Source organism: Chrysemys picta, chromosome 18 (assembly GCF_011386835.1).
Source record: "Chrysemys picta bellii isolate R12L10 chromosome 18, ASM1138683v2, whole genome shotgun sequence".
NCBI classification, from domain to species: domain Eukaryota; kingdom Metazoa; phylum Chordata; order Testudines; family Emydidae; genus Chrysemys; species Chrysemys picta.
In genome coordinates, this window is record NC_088808.1 from 7,377,791 (window position 1) to 7,399,894 (window position 22,104).

Below are 22,104 nucleotides of genomic sequence, written 5' to 3' on the forward strand. Positions count from 1 at the left end.
CCAGTAAGTGAACACTTCAATCTCCCTGGTCATTCTATTACAGATTTAAAAGTCACTATCATTGAACAAAAAAACTTCAGAAACAGACTTCAAAGAGAAACAGCAGAACTAAAATTCATTTGCAAATTCAACACCATTAATCTGGGCTTGAATAGGGACTGGGAGTGGCTGGCTCACTACAGAAGCAGCTTTTCCTCTCCTGGAATTGACACCTCCTCATCTATTATTGGGAGTGGACTACATCCACCCTGATTGAACTGGCCCTGTCAACACTGGTTGTCCACTTGTGAAGTAACTCCCTGCTCTCCATGTGTCAGTATATAATGCCTGCATCTGTAACTTTCACTCTATGCATCCGAAGAAGTGAGGTTTTTACTCACGAAAGCTTATGCCCAAATAAATCTGTTAGTCTTTAAGGTGCCACCAGACTCCTTGTTGTTTTTGTAGATACAGACTAACACGGCTACCCCCTGATACTTGACAAGCGAGATTGGTGGCAGTTCACTGGTGGTGATTCTGCTGATCTCTGTAGCCCAGCTGGAGAAGAGTCTCTGTTTGTTTTTCAGTGGATGGGATTGATCCCAACTTCAAAATGGAGCACCAGAATAAGAGAACCCCTCTTCACGCTGCTGCAGAATCCGGGCACGTGGACATCTGCCACATGCTGATTCAGGTTCATCTCCATTTGTATTCTTCAAATCAAGAGGCTTCTCTCCATGCCCTGTCTTCCTACCCTCCATGGCTGAAAAACATTTGGGAAGTAACCTACTGAGCCTTTACCTTCCATTATATCCCTTTAATCTCAGGATTTGCTGTCCGTCTGTGCGTTCCTTTGTGCTCCCAGTTTCTGAATATGGAAGAGAGCAAATAATGTGATTCTCGGAAAGAGATCAGCTTTGACTCCCCCCTCTTCCCCATCACTTTTCTTTGTGGGTGAATCGTTCTCTCAATAGACAACGTGCTGGCAAATCTGTATTCCCATACCCTGCCGTTGATAAACAGGAGCTATTATAATGGCTGTTGTGTTTACCTTGGCCATTTAACAGGCTGGTGCTAACATAGACACCTGCTCGGAGGACCAGAGGACCCCGCTGATGGAGGCAGCAGAGAATAACCATCTGGATGCTGTGAAGTACCTTATCAAGGCTGGAGCATTGGTAGATCCCAAGGTAGCCGTTGATTCCTCGTTTTCTTCTTGAGTGGCCGGTCAGGCTTCCCTTCCCTTTCTTGAAGGGTTTGAGTCTGGATGCAAGTTCCTAGCTCGAGGGGAAGGGGGCCTCTATCATTTGGGTCGGGCTGGCTGGTGGTAATCATTTTTTTTTAATTATTTAACACCTAGATTGCAAGCTCTTTGGGGCAAGGACTGTCTCTTACTACCTAAGTGTACAATGGGGATCTGCTCCATGTTTGGGGCTTCTGGATGCATAAAATAATGAATAACAATAATAGTTGGTTCTGAATTCCATGGGCACAAAGAGAGTTCTGATTTTTAACCTCTGGTTTTGTGCTCCATTAACTCAGCACTAGGCTTTTGGGGGCAGTTTTTTAAACAGGCCTCTAATTAGGTGCCTACGAATCAACTGAAGGTGAAAGAGAGAGGATGTCGCTGTCCAAGTACCTAATTGTGTAGCAGTTTGCAAGTGCAGTGGCAAAATCAGAGGCTGTCTTTAAAATACAGCCCTTTAATTTAAACAAATACAATAAAATTGTGGCTGGCCAGCTGCCTGTAACATGCTCTGTTTGCTTCAGCCCTCTTGTAAAATACATGGACGGATTATTAGTGTTGTAAATCAGATGCCATTTGGAGCCCTCCTCACCACAAACTTCATATAGTTACCACCCGCTCACTTCAGCTCGCTGCCTGTGCTATCGCTAAGGAATGGAGCAGTATGGTGATGATGCTTTGCCCACTGAGGAGCTGGCCTATGTCTGTGGGATTACCCCGCTTGCAGGCTACAAGAGGCCAAATGCAGTCTGTCATCGGGCCTTTGACAATTCCCCTGGAGACCTTCTCCAACGTGTGGGGGCGTGTGCAGGTTCAAACTAGCTGGTGCCAGGGGCATCCCCAAGCAGTTGCCAAACGCCGGTCGTGTGATTTAATAATGGCACAGTGCGAAGAGATTTTTTTTTTAATAAAGGTAAAGGGAAAAAAAACCCTTATCCTAACCAGCAAAAGTAAATTAGAACTGTTACAACCCTGGGATCGTTATTGAAATTCAATAATTCCTGAAGTTTATTGCGTTAATTAGTTTCCTGTACAATATTAGTCATGTTTGAAAATAGCAGCCTTGCTACATCAACTGGGGTTCTTTTGCAGAGAGACAGAAATGCTAGCTGCTGCTTCTCTGCCCTCCCCTCGCTGAGAGAGAGGGATTGTCAAGCAAGAAAGGGGCAACTAATGACCAAGGGCATTCCTGGGTCCCCCTGCGAACTGCTGCTGTTCCTGTCAGAGGGACATCCTGGTCCCATTGAAGTCAGTGGGAGTTTAATATTAACTGTGCCTGCTCTCACACAGGTGTATTGAGAGACTACAGTTACCTCTTGTTAATCTTAGCAGAAAGGTGCTGGTGTTAGCCAGTGTCATACATAGCTACAAGCCTTTTGTGCTTATGCTAACTATGAACCAGATTCCCAGCATGCTTTTCACTTATGTCAAGGTTGCAGTGAACTTTGTGCAACCACTGTTCTTTGTATGTGCGGAACCTGTCAGGAGTAAGATACACCATTGATTATTAACACCGTGCTCATGGACACTTGTGTATAGGGACTTTTGGGACACTTTAGAGAGAGTAAAAATGTTCTCTTTGCTCTGAGGTGCTTCACAGTGTAAACTGTCTAAAACCTCACCTCCCCCATAAGAACGGCCATGCTGGGTTAAACCAAGGGTCTATCTAGCCCAGTATCCAGTCTTCCGACCGTGGCCAGTGCCAGGTGCCCCAGAGGGAATGAACAGAACAGGTAATCATCGAGTGATCCATCCCCTGTCGCTCATTCTCAGCTTCTTGCAAACAGAGGCTAGGGACACCATCCCTGCCCATCCTGGCTAATAGCCATTGGTGGACCTATCCTCCATGAATTTATCTAGCTCTTTTTTTTTAACCCTCTTATAGTCTTGGCCTTCACAACATCCCCATCCAATTAAATTGCCCTCCCTCCAGGCATTGTCTGTGAGGCACCTGTGCTCTCTGTATTGGACTCCTATTTGGGAGGGTGTCCTCACTCTTGTGGGCCAAAGAGGTGCTCCTATGTTGAAGTGTGTTGCTTTTTGTGGGTTTAATTTGAAGGGTTGAATTGTGGTTCAAATTGGGGGAGAGGTGGTTGCTTTTGATTTTTCATTTATTTTCAGCCCCTTGGGGCTTAGCGCTCTGGATTGAGTTTGTGTGAGGTAAAATTTTGGGTTCTCCAGAGCACGGCTGGTTTCTGATTTTATGCTGTGGGTCTCTCCCCTCCCACCATCACTCACACCCCAGCCCTCCAACCTTTCCATCCTGTAGAAGACCCCCGTGCTAAAAGACCCCAAAGGGGGTTTTGCTTTCAAAACTTGATCTGAGTTTCTCCTCAGCATTTCCAGACCCTCTTTCAGGCCTTGTCTCTATGGGGACCCCGTGTGGTTCCAGTGTAGAGGTGCCGGGGCAGCCCCCTGTGTGGACATACTGCACTGCTGGGAGAAGTGGCTTGTACTGAGTTGCTGCATTGGGCTAGCAACTGGGGATAAAAAAAACCCAGGTGTTGGCAAAGCCTTAAGTTTCTGGTTGAGATTGTCTCTCCCAGGGGGGCCCTGCTGACGTAAGGGGCCTTATGGGCAGAGTCGCAGCCTGTGCTGAAGCTCTGCCTATGTAAAGGAGAGAATTCTCCCCCACCCTTCCTGCCCCTCTGGCTCCAGCGGAGGAGCAATAGGGGGCAGCTCTATGGAGCGGGAGGGGGAAGAAAACCACCATCAGCAGATGGAGCGGGGGAGCAGCAGACAGCCAGCGCTGCAATCTCTGCAAAGCTCTCAGGAGAGCCTTTTCATCCAAGGCCCTTCTCCTCCTCCCAGCCCCCACCTGTGCTTCCTAGTGCTGGCTTGTCAGGGCTTCGCTTAACACCCTACTGCCACCCTACTGGGGGCTGGCTGCAGCTGCTGTCCCTCCCTCCTGACGTCCGCAGCAGGAGGGGCCAGGGGGCTCTCCCAGCTCCCCGACCTGTGCTCCGACCACTAGCCTGTCTCTTTCTGACATACCCCAGTGCGGCTGTTGTAACAACAACAATGTCCGACGCCGGGGAGGGCGGGAGATGATTTTCCTTGAGTTGTTCTGTGGTTTTGTTGCTCAGGATGCTGAGGGCTCCACGTGTCTGCACTTGGCTGCCAAGAAAGGGCATTACGACGTAGTTCAGTACCTTCTCTCCAACGGGCAGATGGACGTCAACTGCCAGGTAAGGCCCTTCTGCGCGGTGCCTGAGCAAGACCAGGCGCTTTCCGCGGCTCAGGAACTGGGGTCTGTCCCTGCAGTCTCAGCAGCGCTCCGCATGGTGACTCAGACACTGCTGGGCCGGTCTGGAGAAACAAACGTGCTTAGCTAATGGGGCCGTGATCCATCAATAATCTGATCCTACCTTTGCAGCCTTCAAGGCCACCACAGAGAGACCCTCCTCCTCTGCCTCCCTTCCACACACGTCGGGCAGCCCAGCCCACTCACCAGCAGACAGCTGTGCTCTGTGCTGCTTCTGACTCTTTCGATTCCCTGCTTCCTCTAGGCCTCTGCTGATCCTGGGGCCTTTATCTCAAGGGTCTGTTCATAGAGCCTCCGTCTGCCCCTGCGGGCGCGTCTCACAACCCCACCTCCCAGCAATGGCACCAGAGAGGAAGCTGACCTGGGGCCCATTTGAGCTGTCCTGGAAAGGGTGGGGGGCAGTCGGCAGCTAAGCCATTTTCAATAGGACATCCAGCCATAAGGCGTGCAGCAACACTGCCTTCCCCATGCCTTCTTCTGGGCTGCTCGTTGGGCCTTATATACGTGACTGGCAGCTCCCCTGGTGCCTTGGCAGTCAACCCAATTCAGAGGTAGGTTTGGGCTCTGATGCTACAATCTTATCTGCACAGACGGGCCCTTTCTCCCCCACCCCCAGAGACCCATTTGCAGTCGGTGGTGCGACGCCGGGATGCGGGAGTGGGGCGGATGGGGTTGAACCACACTGTGCTGTGCGTGAATGACAACAGGGTTTTCTCCACAACCATTTACAATCCCGTGGTGGCCTGAGACAAAGGGGGTCAGTAGCTTCCTTTGCGAGGAGCTGCCTGTCGCGGCTGCAGCCCACGGGGCCAATGGAAATCAAGGCAGGCGCTGCTTTGTCCATGCTGTGTGTGTCTCATGCACTCCCCTCCCCTCCCAGGACGACGGAGGCTGGACGCCCATGATCTGGGCCACCGAATACAAGCACGTTGAACTGGTGAAGCTATTGCTGTCCAAGGGGTCGGACATTAATATTCGAGACAACGTAAGACTTACCGGAGTTGGGGTTTTTAGTACATAAATGATGATCTTTATTGAAAAGTTCCCCAAACCAGTAACGCCAAGCCCCTCGGAAAGGACAGTAGGGAGCAGTGGGTTTGATAGCCAGTCCAACACGGGAGGTGAGCGTTTGAGGCGCGAGCAGACGCGTTGCTTGCACTTTAGGTAGGTCCTTGCAGGACAGTCTGCTAGCCTTCAGCTCCAAGTATTTCCCCCTACAGTATTTAAAAATCATGTCCATAGTGTCTCTCCTGTTCCATGTAGTAGTAAGTCCTGTGCCCAGTCGTGTCCGCAGGGTGGGGCCCACACAGAGTACCACACGTTACGTGCCCCAGAGAGCTTGCACTCTGGGGACTTGACTTGCAGAAGTGCTGAGTAGCTTCCGCTCCAAATAAAGTGAATGGGAGCTGCAGGGGCTAAGCGCCTCTGAGGATCAGGCCTTTGGAGTCCGATTCTGCAAACCCTTCCTCATGTGAGAAGTTGCAGATGGGACTGCTTGCCTGAGCGAAGGCCAGTCACCTGGAACCACGTTCTCTGATCGGAAAGATAAAACATGGGGCAGCGATTAGGGAGCATGTGCGGGGATGATTGGGGAGGAGGGAGAAGGCAGTGTCCAGTCCCCCATCTAGGAGATGGGTCAGACCTCCCACTGCTCCTTTTATTGATTGATTGCAACATCTTTCCCATTTGCCCACTCTGCCTCTGAAAAACTCCTGTGCGTCCAATGGATGTAAGAAGCTGGTTCCTATTGGTCTCCCCCAGTGCCTCTCTCTGTCTTCCCGATGCTGTCAGGGATAGATAGAGGTGCATATATCTCACTGCGCTCCGAATGGCTCAGACTGTTCACTAGTAGCTGTCTTCCCCGGCCCAAAAGCGCCTCCACTTTAGGAGCTTCCATTTCCTGGGGAGCTGAGTACTTTCCAGGCAGGTCCTGCCCTGACAAAGCATAAGAGTCAGAGGTGGGAGAGGGCTTTCCAGATCGTTGCAATTGACTTCATGGCCGTAATACTGGTTCTGAACAAAACGGTTTCATGGCTGATCCATCACAAAAACCGCCAGCTACCAATCCCTTGGATCGCGCATTAGTCTCACGGTGCAAATCCAATCATTCCGTCCAGCAGTTCCCTCGCACATGTATGAGATCCCCGTTAATTTGTCCAGCGTTCCAGCATCTACTCACTGTAGGTCATTAAGGGCCAGCTCCTGCCATCGTTCCTCACACTGATTAGCACCTTACTCCTCAAGTAGCCCCATTGATTTTAATCAGCGTGAATTAGAATGGCAGGAGCTGTAAATTGGTCTATTCTCTCTGTCACCTGATACACAGTATGTGCAGTGGTATCCTTGCTGGATTAAATTAATCTTCAGAACTATCCTTGGGATTCGCTGCCATTTCTAGATGGTGGCATGCTGGGGAGCAGAAGCCCTGTCGAAAATATGCCGCCCCTGCTCCCAGGCATCTGTTTGTAACTCAGATCTTCCCTTTAATAGAGAGATTAAGTTGCAGAGACTTAAGTATGCATTTTTTTGCCATCTGTGAGAGACCTCTGTTTATAATCATCATCATCGTTATGTGGTCACAATCAGCCTTTCTAGTGCTTGTCATGCTGAAGGATTCCAAGGTGTACTACAAATTACACAGTAATAGGATCATCACTTAAAACATCTGTATCAGCAAGATTAGTGTTCCCTTCTTTCTAGTGCTCTAGTGAGAGACTGGTACACGCAGTATTTAAGAGATGCCTGAAATCAGTTTGCTCTCCCTGTGCCTGGTGTCTTGCTTTTCAGACCTTTGTACCCTACAGCTTGTGCTCTGCTTGTTCCCACTGGGGTCGCTCTCTGTGATACTGGAGAGTTAGGAGAGGGGCTAGTTTTGCTACGTCTGGTTTGGATGGTTCAGCTCCTAGCCCTTCCCTGGGGCTCGTTTGCATCTGTCGTGTCTCCCTGTGGATCGATCCAGATCGTTCTGTGCCTTAGAGACAAATTACTCGTCTGTACAGATAAAGAGAGCAGGGCCGTAGTTTACATGTAGCCTCGCCATCTCCAGTGAGCGTGGAGGCAGCTGTGCTGAGAACTCCCTGCCTGCCTGTTGCAGGGTTGTGTTCCTCCGAGCTAGAGAGAAATCCGGTAAAGGAGAAGGCCGGCCATGTGTTTAATGCCATAGCTACAGAGCTAAGGACAGTGGAGTCCCAAAGTGGTGGGATCTTAGTGCACTAAACAGCCTCTCCTGTGTTTTCCCCTCCAGGAGGAGAATATTTGTTTGCACTGGGCAGCTTTTTCTGGCTGTGTTGACATAGCGGAGATATTGCTGGCTGCTAAGTGCGATTTACATGCAGTAAATATTCATGGAGACTCGCCACTGCACATCGCAGCCAGAGAGAACCGCTATGAGTGTGTTGTGTAAGTACGGCGCCTGCCACCCCCGCTTTCCTTTGTTACTTTGTTCACTTCTCATTGGGACACTGGCTGGCAAGTTGAGGAGTGCTATGAAATGCCTTTACCTCTGACCACGAAACACAACAGGACGAAGAGCCTGATTTTGCATTGCTTTGCACCCAGGCCAAGTGGGGGTGAAATACACGGGACTGATTCTCGTGAACCCCAAGACCCCTTTGCACCACTCTGGCAGTGTAAAGGGGCCTTAAATGACGCAAATTAAAATTGCATCCACTGTCCGGCTCCTTTCCACTGCCAGAGTGGTGTAAAGGAGCCTTTTGAGTGAATGAGAACCGGGCCCTCGTGACCTGATTCAGTAGCACATGCACGGCTGTAACTGACTGCACGACGCACGAGGCAGTGGAGAAGCAGGCTGAGTTTTTGTAAGCATGCGAGTGGAGCTTGTGATGGCTCCTAGCAGCAGAGCCCATTTATAGGGATGTGGGATGCAGGGCCACTCCATTTGCAGAGCAGTCGAATGGAGGCCCTGAATGCTTTCCCTGTGTTACAATGCATGCAGCAATCCCAGTTAGTGACGAGAGCTCCGTTTGGAGGGTGAAATTCACCCCTGTACAAAGAACTAGCTCAAGGCCTATGCCCCTTGGTAAAGTTCCATTTATGTCCTCAAAATAGGGCTTCAATGGGACTTCAGTAGTGCCTAGGCCTAGTTTCATGTCCATTGGGAGCTAGGCTGGTTACGAGCAAACTCCTTTTCATGCCTGATGTAAGGCAAGATTTGGACCCAGCTCTCTAGAATTGGCAGGCTGATGTGCCACTCTGTTGCTCTACCCAGCTTCCAAATTAACCCCCGTCCCCCCTTTAGAAAGTGGTGTTCAATGAACCAGCTTTATAAAAAGGGAATTGAGGTGGTTGCTTTCTAAAGTGGTGGAACCTGTTCTGAGTCGTCATTCTCAAGAGAGAGTGGTCCTGCGAATTGGCTGCAGAATGCCATTTGACTCTTCCGCCTCTGACAGGTTCTTTCTGGGTGGGTTATCTATTGTTGTTGCTGTTTTGCAGCCTCTTTCTGTCCCGGGGCTCGGATGTCAGCTTGAAGAACAAGGAAGGTGAGACTCCACTCCAGTGCTCAAGTCTCAACTCTCAGGTCTGGGTGGCTCTGCAGATGAACAAGACAATCCGAGAATCGTCTTCTGACAAACCTGCCCAGATAGAGAAGACGGTGAGCAGGTGAGAGTCCAGCTAGCCTCTGTTGTGACTGCCAAGTGCAAGCTCTCTAGGTTGAGGGATGAGGCCCCGATTCTGGACGGCACTTAGCTTTTAAGTTGGTGCCAAATCAGGGCTGGTGCAGCAAGTGCTGAATCAGGGCTGGCATTTATGAATTTATCATCCATATGGAACGGTCCAACAGGAAGTAATAATTTATACACCTGGTTGGAAAAATGGATTCAGAATGAAACGGAGTTCCTTTCGACCTTAAATATTCAGAGCTCAAATTCTGCTCGGGATGCCACTCAAGCTGCACTTGTTGATTTTGTAATCACCAGATTGTTTTGGGCAGTGGAGGATGGTATCTTTGTTGCATAAAGCGATTGTTCTCTTCCCTACCTTTCCCCTGCTGTGACAGAGACATTGCCCGGGGTTACGAGCAGATCCCAATTCCATGCATCAATTCAGTGGACAGCGAGCCTTGCCCCACCAACTACAAATATGTTTCTCAGAACTGTGTGACCTCCCCAATGAACATCGATAGAAACATCACTCATTTGCAGGTTAGATGGGCCGGGTACATATGTGGGTGGGTGGGTGTCTCTCTCCTGTCCTGGTATGGAATATTGTTAGAGAGGTTGCTGCTGATGAGAAAGCCAGCTGGAGTGTGCACTGCAGAGATGTGTTTGTCTGTCTCTCTAGGTGGACGCAGTGATTGAGCAAACATGGTTGAGTTGCTTGATTGTGTACTTGTATTCCAGTTACACACTTGCCTCCTCCACCTTCTTGGTATAGGTCTTTTCGCGACAGAAGAATGGAAATTCCTCCCACTGCTCCTTGGAACTGAGAAAACATTTTGTTCCATGGAAATTTGAAAGTCAAGCCTCAGAGGCGCTGTGATGGTGGAGGTGCGAGTTTTAAGATGAGAGGGAAAACCCACGATCCTTTCCATTTTCTCTGAATTGAAAACCCTGTGGCATTTTCAGTAAGAATTGGGGTAGTTAACCCCAGTGTCCTGGCAAAATTCCAGCTTAGGTATTTGGACTCTGCCTCCCTAAATTCCCCCAGCTGTTTCTCTTGGATGTAGGATTCTTCATCCCTTCCTTTCTTAAACTGCTGCTAACTGCACATGACGTCCCACTCTAGAGATGGCTGCATTTCATGGGTCTGATGTAGCCCGTACACGCCTCTTAGGTGTAGTGAGGCTTTAATTAGTCAATGTTCTGTAGATCCTCCAATGACAGAAGCTGTAGATGAGCAAAGTAATATTTGGCAATAGTAATAATCCAGGCTATTGATTGTGTTGTTCTATGTAATATCCATGAAGGCTGTGTGTTCTGGTGCCATAGTTATGAGCCCTGTGTAATATCCTAGAATTCACTCCTGCACGAGAGAAAAATGGACACAGGACCACCCCCGTCAGAACTGACTGCAAAATTCCTTTCTGTGATCTAGCTTCCCCGCAGTAATGTCACCCACAAAAACGAGCAAACAAAATGCCCTGTGAAACCAATGAAGCTGATTGTGCTATTGTCTCATGAGCGAGAGGGAGGGATTTGTGCCTGTTTTTTAAATGCTTGGGAGGCCCCCATGTTCTTGGTGTTTGGGAGAGGATGGGGTATATCAATAGCTAAGTTGATAGCTGTTTCCTTTCCAGCCCATTTAACCAATTTAGTCTTTCTGTTGCATTTGTGTGAGAATTGGATCTGCTCCTTGTTTCTCCCTTCCAGTACTGTGTGTGCATAGATGACTGCTCCTCCAGCAACTGCATGTGTGGCCAACTCAGTATGCGCTGCTGGTATGACAAGGTGAGGACTTTGAACTTCGTGTTTGGTTTGGCCGATCTTCACGTATTATAACAGTCCATTTTAAAAAATTCTTAAAGATTTTCTAAATTCCAGTATATAAAATACTTAAGACTGTAATCTTGGCTTCAGTGTGTACATGGTAAGAGACACAATAAATCTCAAACTTGCGTTACTTCTATACCAATGGAGCCATTAATTATCCCCACATGATACGCAGTGTTTAACAATCCGTTCCCAAGGTACAAGCCCCATTGAAGAATGCAGTGTGCGCTGTTCAGTCGTTAAGTGTTTCTGTAATTTATCAATGAGGGGAAGGGACTAGGGATGTTTTATTTTTCCCTTATTTACTGTGATCTACCTCCTGTGAAGGTTGAGTGGATGTATTTTAATTACAGGGTTGCTAGGTGGCTGCTCTAGTGTTTTGTGTATATATGCTTAAATCCTCCAGGGAGGTTTGGAGGTTAATCCTTGGGCAGGTTCCACTAAGATCACATGTTCCCGTAATCTCTGCAGGCTTCTCCCTTGGGAATTTTGGTATCTCCTGGCTTTTGCCAGGTATCCATTTTAATTGTGCTGTAACAGGCTTCACAATCCAAAGTGACTTCACTGCTTGTATCCTTTGAGTATTTATGTCCAAATTTGTTAAATATGGTGCACAATCTGCCACCTTCTCATCTCCATGTAACTGGAAGATACTTAGAGGGGCTTCTTATGAGAAGAAAGGTGGTCCAGCGGCACGAGTGCTGGCCTCAGAGTCTGGAGACCTGGGTTCTAGTCAGGCTGTACTACAGACTCTCTCTTCCCCAGTTGCAAACTGTGGATAAAGAAGCATGCACGCTTCTGTAAAGCACTTTGAGGTCCGCAGCTGAATAGCACGGCATGCATGCAAAGTACTGTTTTTGTTTATTGCCTGTCCTTTCTGATGATGGGGCAGAGCTCCCTCAAACTTCGGGGAAGTTTGGGTATGGAAAGAACAAGTTAAAAATCACTTAGATGCCTGCAAGTCACCAGGGCCTGATGGAATGCATCCTAGAATACTCAAGGAGCTAATAGAGGAGGTATCTGAGGCTCTAGCTATTATCTTTGGAAAGTCATGGGAGATGGGAGAGATTCCAGAAGACTGGAAAAGGGCAAATATAGTGCCCATCTATAAAAAGGAAAATAAAAACAACCCAGGAAACTACAGACCAGTTAGTTTAACTTCTGTGCCAGGGAAGATAATGGAGCAAGTAATTAAGGAAATCATCTGCAAACACTTGGAAGGTGGTAAGGTGATAGGGAACAGCCAGCATGGATTTGTGAAGAACAAATCATGTCAAACCAATCTGATAGCTTTCTTTGATAGGATAACGAGCCTTGTGGATAAGAGTGAAGCTGTGGATGTGGTATACCTAGACTTTAGTAAGGCATTTGATATGGTCTCGCATGATATTCTTATCGATAAACTAGGCAAATACAATTTAGATGGGGCTACTATAAGATGGGTGCATAACTGGTGGATAACCGTACTCAGAGAGTTGTTATTAATGGTTCCCAATCCTGCTGGAAAGGCGTAACGAGTGGGGTACCGCAGGGGTCTGTTTTGGGACTGGCGCTGTTCAATATCTTCATCAACGACTTAGATATTGGCATAGAAAGTACGCTTATTAAGTTTGCGGATGATACCAAACTGGGAGGGATTGCAACTGCTTTGGAGGACAGGGTCATAATTCAAAATGATCTGGACAAATTGGAGAAATGGTCTGAGTTAAACAGGATGAAGTTTAACAAAGACAAATGCAAAGTGCTCCACTTAGGAAGGAAAAATCAGTTTCACACATACAGAATGGGAAGAGACTGTCTAGGAAGGAGTACGGCAGAAAGGGATCTAGGGGTTATAGTGGACCACAAGCTAAATATGAGTCAACAGTGTGATGCTGTTGCAAAAAAAGCAAACATGATTCTGGGATGTATTAACAGGTGTGTTGTGAGCAAGACACGAGAAGTCATTCTTCCGCTCTACTCTGCTCTGGTTAGGCCTCAGCTGGAGTATTGTATCCAGTTCTGGGCACCGCATTTTAAAAAAGATGTGGAGAAATTGGAAAGGGTCCAGAGAAGAGCAACAAGAATGATTAAAGGTCTTGAGAACATGACCTATGAAGGAAGGCTGAAAGAACTGGGTTTGTTTAGTTTGGAAAAGAGAAGACTGAGAGGGGACATGATAGCAGTTTTCAGGTATTTAAAAGGGTGTCATAAGGAGGAGGGAGAAAACTTGTTCACCTTAGCCTCTAAGGATAGAGCCAGAAGCAATGGGTTTAAACTGCAGCAAGAGAGGTCTAGGTTGGACATTAGGAAAAAGTTCCTAACTGTCAGGGTGGTTAAACACTGGAATAAATTGCCTAGGGAGGTTGTGGAATCTCCATCTCTGGAGATATTTAAGAGTAGGTTAGATAAATGTCTATCAGGGATGGTCTAGACAGTATTTGGTCCTGCCATGTGGGCAGGGGACTGGACTCAATGACCTCTCGAGGTCCCTTCCAGTCCTAGAATCTATGAATCTGTCAACAAATATGTTGTCATCTGAGCCAACTCTAGAAGATGGAAGGGAACCGGTGTATCAGCTCTAGATTGACTTAAACCTTGAGGAAATTCAGCTCTGGATTGGAGCTGTCCAGCTTTATTTCCAGTTCAAAAAGAATACAGGAATATAATCTCATGTCTCTTCTCCAGGATGGCCGACTCCTGCCTGAATTCAACATGTCTGAGCCACCGCTGATCTTTGAGTGTAACCACGCTTGCTCGTGTTGGCGAAACTGCCGGAATCGGGTAGTGCAGAATGGGCTCAGGTGAGAGAGAAGGCTCCCGATTCGGATCATTATTTTAAATGGAATAAAGCTCCTTGCCTGTCTTCTCTAGGCTGTTTCTAAAAGCAAAGATTTCCAAAGATGAGGGAGAAATGGTGCAACTCTATCCTCATCGACGGATGTAAACCAGAGCCAAGCCTCCGGATCCTGCTAGTGACCACAAAACAACAGCAGGGTTGTGAGATCAGCTGGGAAACCACCCTGACACTGGCCTAGACACTTGGCTCCTCTGTGTTCTTTCATCAACCCAAATGTACCATTTATTAGTTGCTTCTGCTTTTTTTGTTAAATAAGTGGTCGCTTCACTGGCAGCTCAGATGCTGCTTTCAGGGTAAGGTCTTTGGGGAAAATATAATAATAATAATAAGGAAAAAAAACGTAGCCATTTATATCAAAATGATAGGTTAGCAGTTCATATCAGAAGCGATGGCCAAAGCGTACGGACTTGGGTTCCTTAATCTGTAACTGGTCTGATGAACTATTTTCCAGAGATGCTAAGCACCCATTGACTTCAGTGCTGTCAGTCACACCATTTCTATTGTGTTGCTGAAGGATGGATGTGAGCCTTTAACTTTAGGGACTCAATTTGGTAACATTGTCTGTCTCCTTTAAAACGGGGGAAGGGATGTTATGGAGAACTGACTCTAGGTTAAACTGATGTCGGTGGTTTGGTTTAGTTTTATTTAGTAAAGAACTGATTTTTTAACTTTGAAATTGTGATGAAAATTTGAAATTTATTAAAGAAAAAAAAACAACCCACTCAGGAGACTTTCCAGATGAAATTCTTGGCCGCGCTTTCTCTCTCTCTCTCTCTCTCTCTCTCTTCCCCCCCCCCCCCTCGGCACAATGTGTTTGTTCCTTAAGGAGTTGTGCAAACAGGGTTGTCACTATTTTGCCCTGTTTGTTAAAGTCTTGCTAAGGGAGGCAGGGTGGCTCTGTAAACTGAGGTGGAGTGATAAGTCCCTGTGGAGCCTGTGATAAGGTCAGATATTTCCCAGAGCTCTATGGGCCACGTCCCTTGAGGAATCAAAGATCATGCCTGGCTTTTGCTCTGCAAAGTGGCTGCTCAGTAATGATGCCTGGGTGCTCTCTCTTCATTCTCAGTATTTTCCTTATCAAATTTGCTCCAAATGAATGGTACATGTCAGTGCGCATGTTTCCCTCTGGCAGGCCTACCAGCTCTGCCTGGGGTCTGAAAAGCAAGGGATGTTCCCTGCGTCCCCCCCCCAACAACACAGTGTCCGCGATCCAAAACTCAGCTGCCTGTTTTACTGGTGATGAACGAGGCAAAGCAGAATGCAGCTTCCTCAGGCCTGAAGCACGGTGTGAGCACGTTTTCTGAAGCCGCTAGGGCTAAGGAAAGCTTATCTGCCTTGGGTTGTGCTCCTGGTACTGTCTGCCAAGGGTATGAAGTGCCACGGAGGGAGAGGGATTATTTAAGACCGTGCGATGTAAAGGGGATAGCAAAAGAAACAATGGGGTGAAATTAAGGAAAGGAAAAAATAGGGGAACATCAGGATTCTCCCCCTCATCCCCCCCCTCTGATAATGGAGTCTGTGCAAGTGGCCTTAGGCTCCAGCGGGGGATGCAGGGGATCATTCCTGGAGAATGTTAAGTATAAGATGGGCCTATGAAATATTCCAGCAGTGGCTGGGCAGTGCAGTAGAGGACCTACCGGGTCTTTTCTGAGTCTAGTTTTATAGGCTGTATATAGGGGCCAGGAAACCCAGCAAGTTTCAAATTACAGTTTCCTTCCTACCTCTCAGCTAGTGGCTTAGGTAGGAATGAGTGGGCCCCACCAAACTGCCAGCTCTCTGCAGGTGGAAGGGATATCTGTGTAGTGATCCAGGGCGTTCCGAGTACTGCTCCAGCTCCATCCCCTCCATTGCAGCACACTTCCCACACAGCCATGCTCCCATGGGCTCCTGCCGACTTCTCCTCAAACGTCTCCTCCTTCCATTGTGCAGATGGGGAACACGCAGGAGGGAAGAGAAGCTGGTAGCTGACATTTGTATCCCATGTGTAAATCCCCAGAGGTTTAAAGGGGGGGTGGTGGTGGTACCATGGAGAGCACCCAGTCCCATAGTGCCCCTGCCGCCCCCCCTCCCCCAGGCACCAAGCCCAGTCCCCATGGAGTGTGATAAAGGGGGTAAAGGGGGTTCTGCAGGATGGGGATAAAGGAGAGCTGCCACACAGTCGCTGCTTCCCTCTCTTGCTGTGCCAGAAGCCAGTTTGCACCCGGTTTTCCTTCCTTCCGCTCACATTAGCAGAGGGAGCAGATCGTGGGGTGCAAGGAACTGGGGTCACATGGTGACAAAACTAGAAACTGTCTCTTGAAATTAACATTTTCTGATTAAATTTGCAATTTCTGTGTAACCCTCCCCTCCCCAGAGAGCGGACGCCTTTCTGCAGAGCACCGCCTCTGATGCCATTAACGGGACCCCTTTCCTTGTCTTTCAGAGTTCGATTGCAGCTTTATCGAACGCAAAAGATGGGCTGGGGCGTGCGGTCGATGCAAGACATCCCCTTGGGAACGTTCGTGTGCGAGTAAGTTCGTCGGCTTAGAGTAGCTCACAAAGAAAACATCCGCTCATGAACTCTGATGGTGTGTTGAACAGTTGGTGTCATGCACCCAAATTAGAACGCTCCTTATTGAAGGGAGAGGTGCCTGCAAAAAGAAATTGCTTCATACAGAACCCTCTAGCCTAAGTATATAAGAACGGCCATAATGGGTCAGACCAAACGTCCATCTAGCCCAGTGTCCTGTCGTCCGACAGTGGCCAATGCCAGGTGCCCCAGAGGAAATGAACAGAACAGGTCATCATCAAGTGATCCATCTCCTAAGTGAACATTCCCTAAGCAGTTAGAACATATCTTCAAGCTTTCCCCCTGCTGCTGGAGTCTACAGTCAGCTCATAAGCCACCCTACCTTAGTGACCTCCATGCATCACCCTGGAATGAGAGTAGTCTCATAAATTCCACATTATGGCCCTCATTCAGCAGAGCACACAAGCATGCGCTTAAATCCATTTGACAGCAGTGAGATTTAAACATGTGCTTAAGTGCTGTCCAGAATAGGAATACTTTCCTGAATTGGGGCTTATGACTTTGTCACAGTGACTGCTGTAGTGATAGATATGCCTGAGAGACATTGGTTTAAGCTCTGAAAGCTTTGATTGTTTAGCAGAAATGAGTAGCGATATGGGAAATGCAAGGCGGGGGTAGAAATAATCCATTTAATTTGTATTGGAGACGGGCTCAAACTGCAAAATTCACGTCTGGAACATCCCAAAGTCTGAGGGCTTGGAGGTGCATCAGTGTCTTTGGAGCCAGTGTTTTGGGTTGGGCCAGTCTCTAGTCAGGGTATCTAGCCAGATTTTAACTGAGTGTCTTCCACCTCCCGTTCACGATCACTCAAGCCCCCTCCCCTCCCATTCATGATTGCAAAACACCCCCTTGGCAAAACACAGCAATGGCTTGCATGGAAAGCGTTTAGCTGTCTTCAAATGCAGTTTGGCAGCTGAAAACAAGAAGAGCTAGACAAGCCAGCTTGTCCCCAGTTACCGGCAATTGCGCCATAGACCACAGGCTGAGAACGGTTGCTACATATCACTCCACTACAGAAACCTCCGGTCCCTGCTGCCATGTCTACGTTATGTGTAGGTCCTTGGAACGATATTCTGCCTAGTAAAATGTAGGTCATCGGCCCCTCCACGTACATACAGTCAGTTAACCCATGCCCACTCTTCAAAGATGGCTCCACAATGCCAGAATCACTCCTTCTCTGAAACAGGCGCTCATGTTACCCGCTCCATATGCAACTAGCTCTCCAGGGAGAATTGATTTGAATCTAAAGCGTATTTGTTTCCTTGCTAATAATGTCCCTATCAACTTTAGAATATTCACAGGTGGTTATAATAGTGTGTAGAGAGAGTGCTCAGGTTGGTGGGACACAGGGACAGAGCTAAGGGGGCTGGTGATGCCTGTTTCCATTTCCATACCTCATATGTTTTGTGATTTGTCCCCCATCCCGCCATAGAAACAACCTGTGCCAAGCAGAATTTTTACCCCAAAAAGGGAGAAGATCCAGAGACTCCATCGGATCTTGACTTTGCTATTGATTTTTACTTGGAATGTGCTCAGATACCTAAGTGACGGACACCATATAAACCCTTAAGATATAGATAGATAGATAAGTGCTACTGAATAACAGAGTTACCTCATGCAAGTCTTTCCACGGACTTCTGATCTGGGAAATCAATGGGACTATTTGCATGAGTAAGTACTGCTGAAAGTGAAGAGTGGTTGCAGAATTGAGCCCTAAAGGAACATATAAGCTACATCTCAACTTCCGTTTTAACTAACGTTTTTGTCTCCGAATTGCTTATCAAAAGGAGTGTCACAAAATAAAATGCTTTTCCGGGTGCCATTTTCCAGCTGCTTTTGAACTGCCTTCGGTTTTGTATACTGTGCGACAGTAAAGCAATTTCACTCCATCCATAATCCCCTATTGCTCTAGGTTACTAATGATATTGTGGTTTCCAATAATGCTGCAGCCATACGGGAGTGGTTAATAGATACCAAGATGCACTGAAGGCAAGATGATAGGATTCCACATGCAGTCGGCATCCTAGCCTGATACAGCAATGCTGTGCCAGACTGCTCGAGGTCAGGAACTGCATCTGAACGCCCCCTCTATTATGGAATGTTTGGTGGTTCTCGGGGTTAATGTTTCAGGCTTTCATCTCCAGGGCCCTGGGGTCAAATGCTAGTATCACAAGGGTAAATGCACATAGTTAATATTGGGAAAGCGCTTGGAAGCTGAAAATGCTGTTAAGAGCGTTCGGAACAAGTAGTATGGAAATCTCCGTTTTCTCTTCAAAAGACGTTTACTCATATTCCTAACCTCTCACTACTACTGCTTATTTATTTGTGTTACTATAGCATGTAGGAGTCCTGCCCATGGACCCAGACCCCATTGTGCTAGGCGTTGTGCACACGCACAGCAGAAGTACGGTTCCTGTCCCACAGCTCTTACAATCCGAATATAAGATAAGACAGATGGAGATTGTCTCACTTTCCTTCTGTTTCTCAGTCTGTCGCACAGTGGGGCCCTGGTTTATGACTAGGGTTCCTAGGCGTTACGGTAATACAAATAAATAATAATAATAATAGTGATAGCTAGGCTGGCAATGCGTCACGCATGGAAGAAGTTACAAATATTTAATCCTCTACTTGAATCAAAGCCCGTTTCAGACGGAGAGGAGAAGGCTGCCATCTCAGAATACTTATTGGGCCTGATGGCGATCTCACTGCATTGACTCTGATAAAGTCATACCTGTACTCCTGATTTGAAGGTGGTAGGAGGCCCAATTACTTAAAGGGACACTATCGGGTTAACTTAATGTCGACATCCAGGGGATGGTAAGACACGGCTTTAAGTAAGTAGCTTCGATGATCAGTAACAATATTTCCATGGTTTTTTGCACATTCCAAAGCAAACAGTTATTCATTGGTATGTAAACATCCTCTTACAGTGTGTGCAACCCAAGTGTTGCAATATTGTACATGGGAACCAGAAAGTCAGTGGACAGTAAACAAAAGCAAAACTAACTAGTCTGTTGTTACTGGGGGGAAAGTATATCCTTTTTTAAAATTCACTTGTAATGTTCAAAAGTATTAGCAGTAACTTGAGTAAAGGAATTTTGTTTTTTTATTTTCAAGATGTGGGGCCAGATTCTCAGCTAGTGTCAATCAGCATCGCTCCACTGGCTTTGATGGACCTATGCTGATTTATGGACTTATGCTGATTTGTCACTTTCACTTTTTACACCTCTACCCCGATGTAACATGAATTCGGATATAACACGGTAAAGCAGCGCTCCGGGGGGGGGGAGGGGGCTGCGCACTCCGGTGGGTCAAAGCAAGTTCGATATAACGCAGTTTCACCTATAACACGGTAAGATTTTTTGGCTCCCGAGGACAGCGCTCTATCAAGGTAGAGGTGTACTTTGCACACAAGAGGCAAGGTGTTAAAATCCAAGCTAGCATCTGCACAAGCATCTCATTGCTGCATTTCCCATTCATCCGACAGGTACGTTGGAGAGCTGATTTCCGATTCAGAGGCCGACGTACGTGAAGAGGACTCCTATCTCTTTGACCTTGACAACAAGGTAGTGTGTTCAAGGGGACTCCCTGGCAAAACAAAAGCCAGCGCTTGCTACTCTAAAGAGCTAAAAGAAAATTTGTCCTCATCTTGATGGGCAGAGCAGTCCGAGAGTTTGGGAGAGGAGAAGCACTTCTCACCTCACGGTAACCAAAATCTGTTCACAGCTAAGTAAAGCATGGACTGCGTGGCTCAGGGGATTGGTAATGGGGTACAAAGCCTGACTGCATTAGGTCAGCAGTTTGAATGCAGCTCAGGTCGATAGTCATTGCAAGTTATTCCCATCTGATGGCTGTGTGAATTAAATTGGTTGTTTCAGTCTGATTTCTAATGTCCAAGTACCTCTGTAGCAAAGCCCACCCCCAGCTGGCACTAACCAGCACCCATGTTGGCAGCCTTACTAAAGAGCTCACCGATTAATGAGCTGATAGACTGAAATACCAGCTCACCAGTAAAGGACCTTTCAGGTTCGGCTTCTGGTAGCCTGGCAGGGCAGTGCGGGGAAGCTTGCGCTGCTGGGTGTGCTGCATCTGGCCCGAGAAGGACTGGCGTCCCTCGAGCCATCAGCTCATTCCTTTCTCAGGGGCTTTAAACTCACTTTTAAAAGTCTGAGGGGACGCTTTGGGTACGTCTTCACTACCCGCCATATCGGCGGGTAGCAATCAATTTATCCGGGATCGATATATCGCGTCTCGTTAAGACGCGATATATCGATCCCCGAACGCGCTCACCGTCGACTCCGGAACTCCACCAGAGCGAGCGGCGGTAGCGCAGTCGACGGGGAAGCCGCGGCCGTCGATCCCGCGCCGTCTGGACCCCAGGTAATTCGATCCAAGATACTTCGACTTCAGCTACGCTATTTGCGCGTAGCTGAAGTTGCATATCTTGGATCGATTCCCGCCTCCCCCAGTGTAGACCAGCCCTTTATGTGAAACTGTCCTTGGCAAGAGCAAACGTGCAGAAAGGTGATGCTGATGACTTTCTGTGGGGAGCTGCAAACCAGCTTCCATCCTGCTTCTGTATTGGTTCGGCAGTTAGAGATGTAAAAAGAGGCTTTGCCTTTAAGAAAGGGAGAGGCCTCTCCAACCACTAAAGAAGGATCCAGTGAGGAGTCTTGTAGCCCGTGCTCTGAAATCAGAAAAGTAGAAGGACCAGCCTCTCATAAACTTCACTAAATGCCCAGGGTCAGTCTGTTCATCCATGGATTAGCTAGTAGTCTGCATCCTCCTCCTCCAAAGATTAACTAGGCCATCATCTCCACATTGCACCTTTTCTCCATCAGCCTAGATTGAGGCATGTCAACGTGGCTGCCAACCCACATCTGTCCTGTGTTTCTTCAGCATGCTCTGCTAATGAGGCTGACTCGGCCTAGGATTGAAAATACACTGTAGGGAATAGAATCATAGAATCATAGACATTAAGGTCAGAAGGAACCATTATGATCATCTAGTCTGACCTCCTGCACAACGCAGACCACAGAATCTCACCACCCACTTCTGTATCAGACCTGTGCCTGAGCCATTGAAGTCCTCAAATCATGGTTTAAAGACTTCAAGGTGCAGAGAATCTTCCAGCAAGTGACCCGTGGCAGATTGGTAAGAGAGAGATCAGAAACCCGTCATTCATCCTGGCTTCCCTTTTGGGTAAATAACTAAGAAATGATGCTAGCACCAGGGAATTGCCGGGAGTTCTGTAAGGGGAAATTATGCTAATTTCTCATGGTATTATGGGAGTCTGACCTCTTCTCCCATAGTTCTCCTGGGCTCCCAGATGGCCTTTCAGAATCTCCCAGAAGCCATTGCTTCAGGAAGCTGTGTTAGGAACGCTGGAATAAGGATGCTCTGTGGCCAGTACAGTTGCACCAGCACTGAACAGTGCAGGGATGCACTTGAAACAACATAGCTAGTGTGGGCGTGCCGTGCCATTGGCACTCCGGCCAGGTCTGCGCTACAGACTGCTATGTCAGGAAGTGTGATTCCTGCCCGACGGCGCTGGTCAAGCAGAAGCCCAGTGGAGACACAGTTCTACTGGCAAGACTGCTTTTACCGGCCCGGCTTGTTTTGCTTGTGGGACAAAGCGCAGCTTTGCCGGTCTAGCTGTCTCCGTGGCAGGATAGCGTACCGGTATCCCTATACCGATAAAGCCCTCCTAGCATAGACACAGCTTTACACCAACACGGCCCAATTTAATTCTCTCGC

The 22,104-nt window shown here is 47.7% G+C and overlaps 1 protein-coding gene across 20 annotated transcripts in view; it reads left to right on the top strand.

Annotated features, from left to right (window-relative positions):
- Positions 1–22,104, top strand: part of EHMT1 (euchromatic histone lysine methyltransferase 1) — a 164,098-nt gene that overhangs the window by 125,222 nt on the left and 16,772 nt on the right. For 12 of the 20 annotated variants that reach the window (XM_008174355.4, XM_065572186.1, XM_008174357.3 and 9 more), the window contains 12 exons: positions 567–673; positions 1,047–1,169; positions 2,318–2,473; positions 4,312–4,413; positions 5,371–5,475; positions 7,735–7,889; positions 8,943–9,110; positions 9,508–9,652; positions 10,820–10,897; positions 13,607–13,722; positions 16,201–16,287; positions 19,835–19,913. In XM_008174355.4, coding sequence (XP_008172577.1) covers positions 567–673; positions 1,047–1,169; positions 2,318–2,473; positions 4,312–4,413; positions 5,371–5,475; positions 7,735–7,889; positions 8,943–9,110; positions 9,508–9,652; positions 10,820–10,897; positions 13,607–13,722; positions 16,201–16,287; positions 19,835–19,913 — 1,421 coding nt within the window. The other 8 variants (XM_065572192.1, XM_065572191.1, XM_065572190.1 and 5 more) reach the window with 4 other exon arrangements.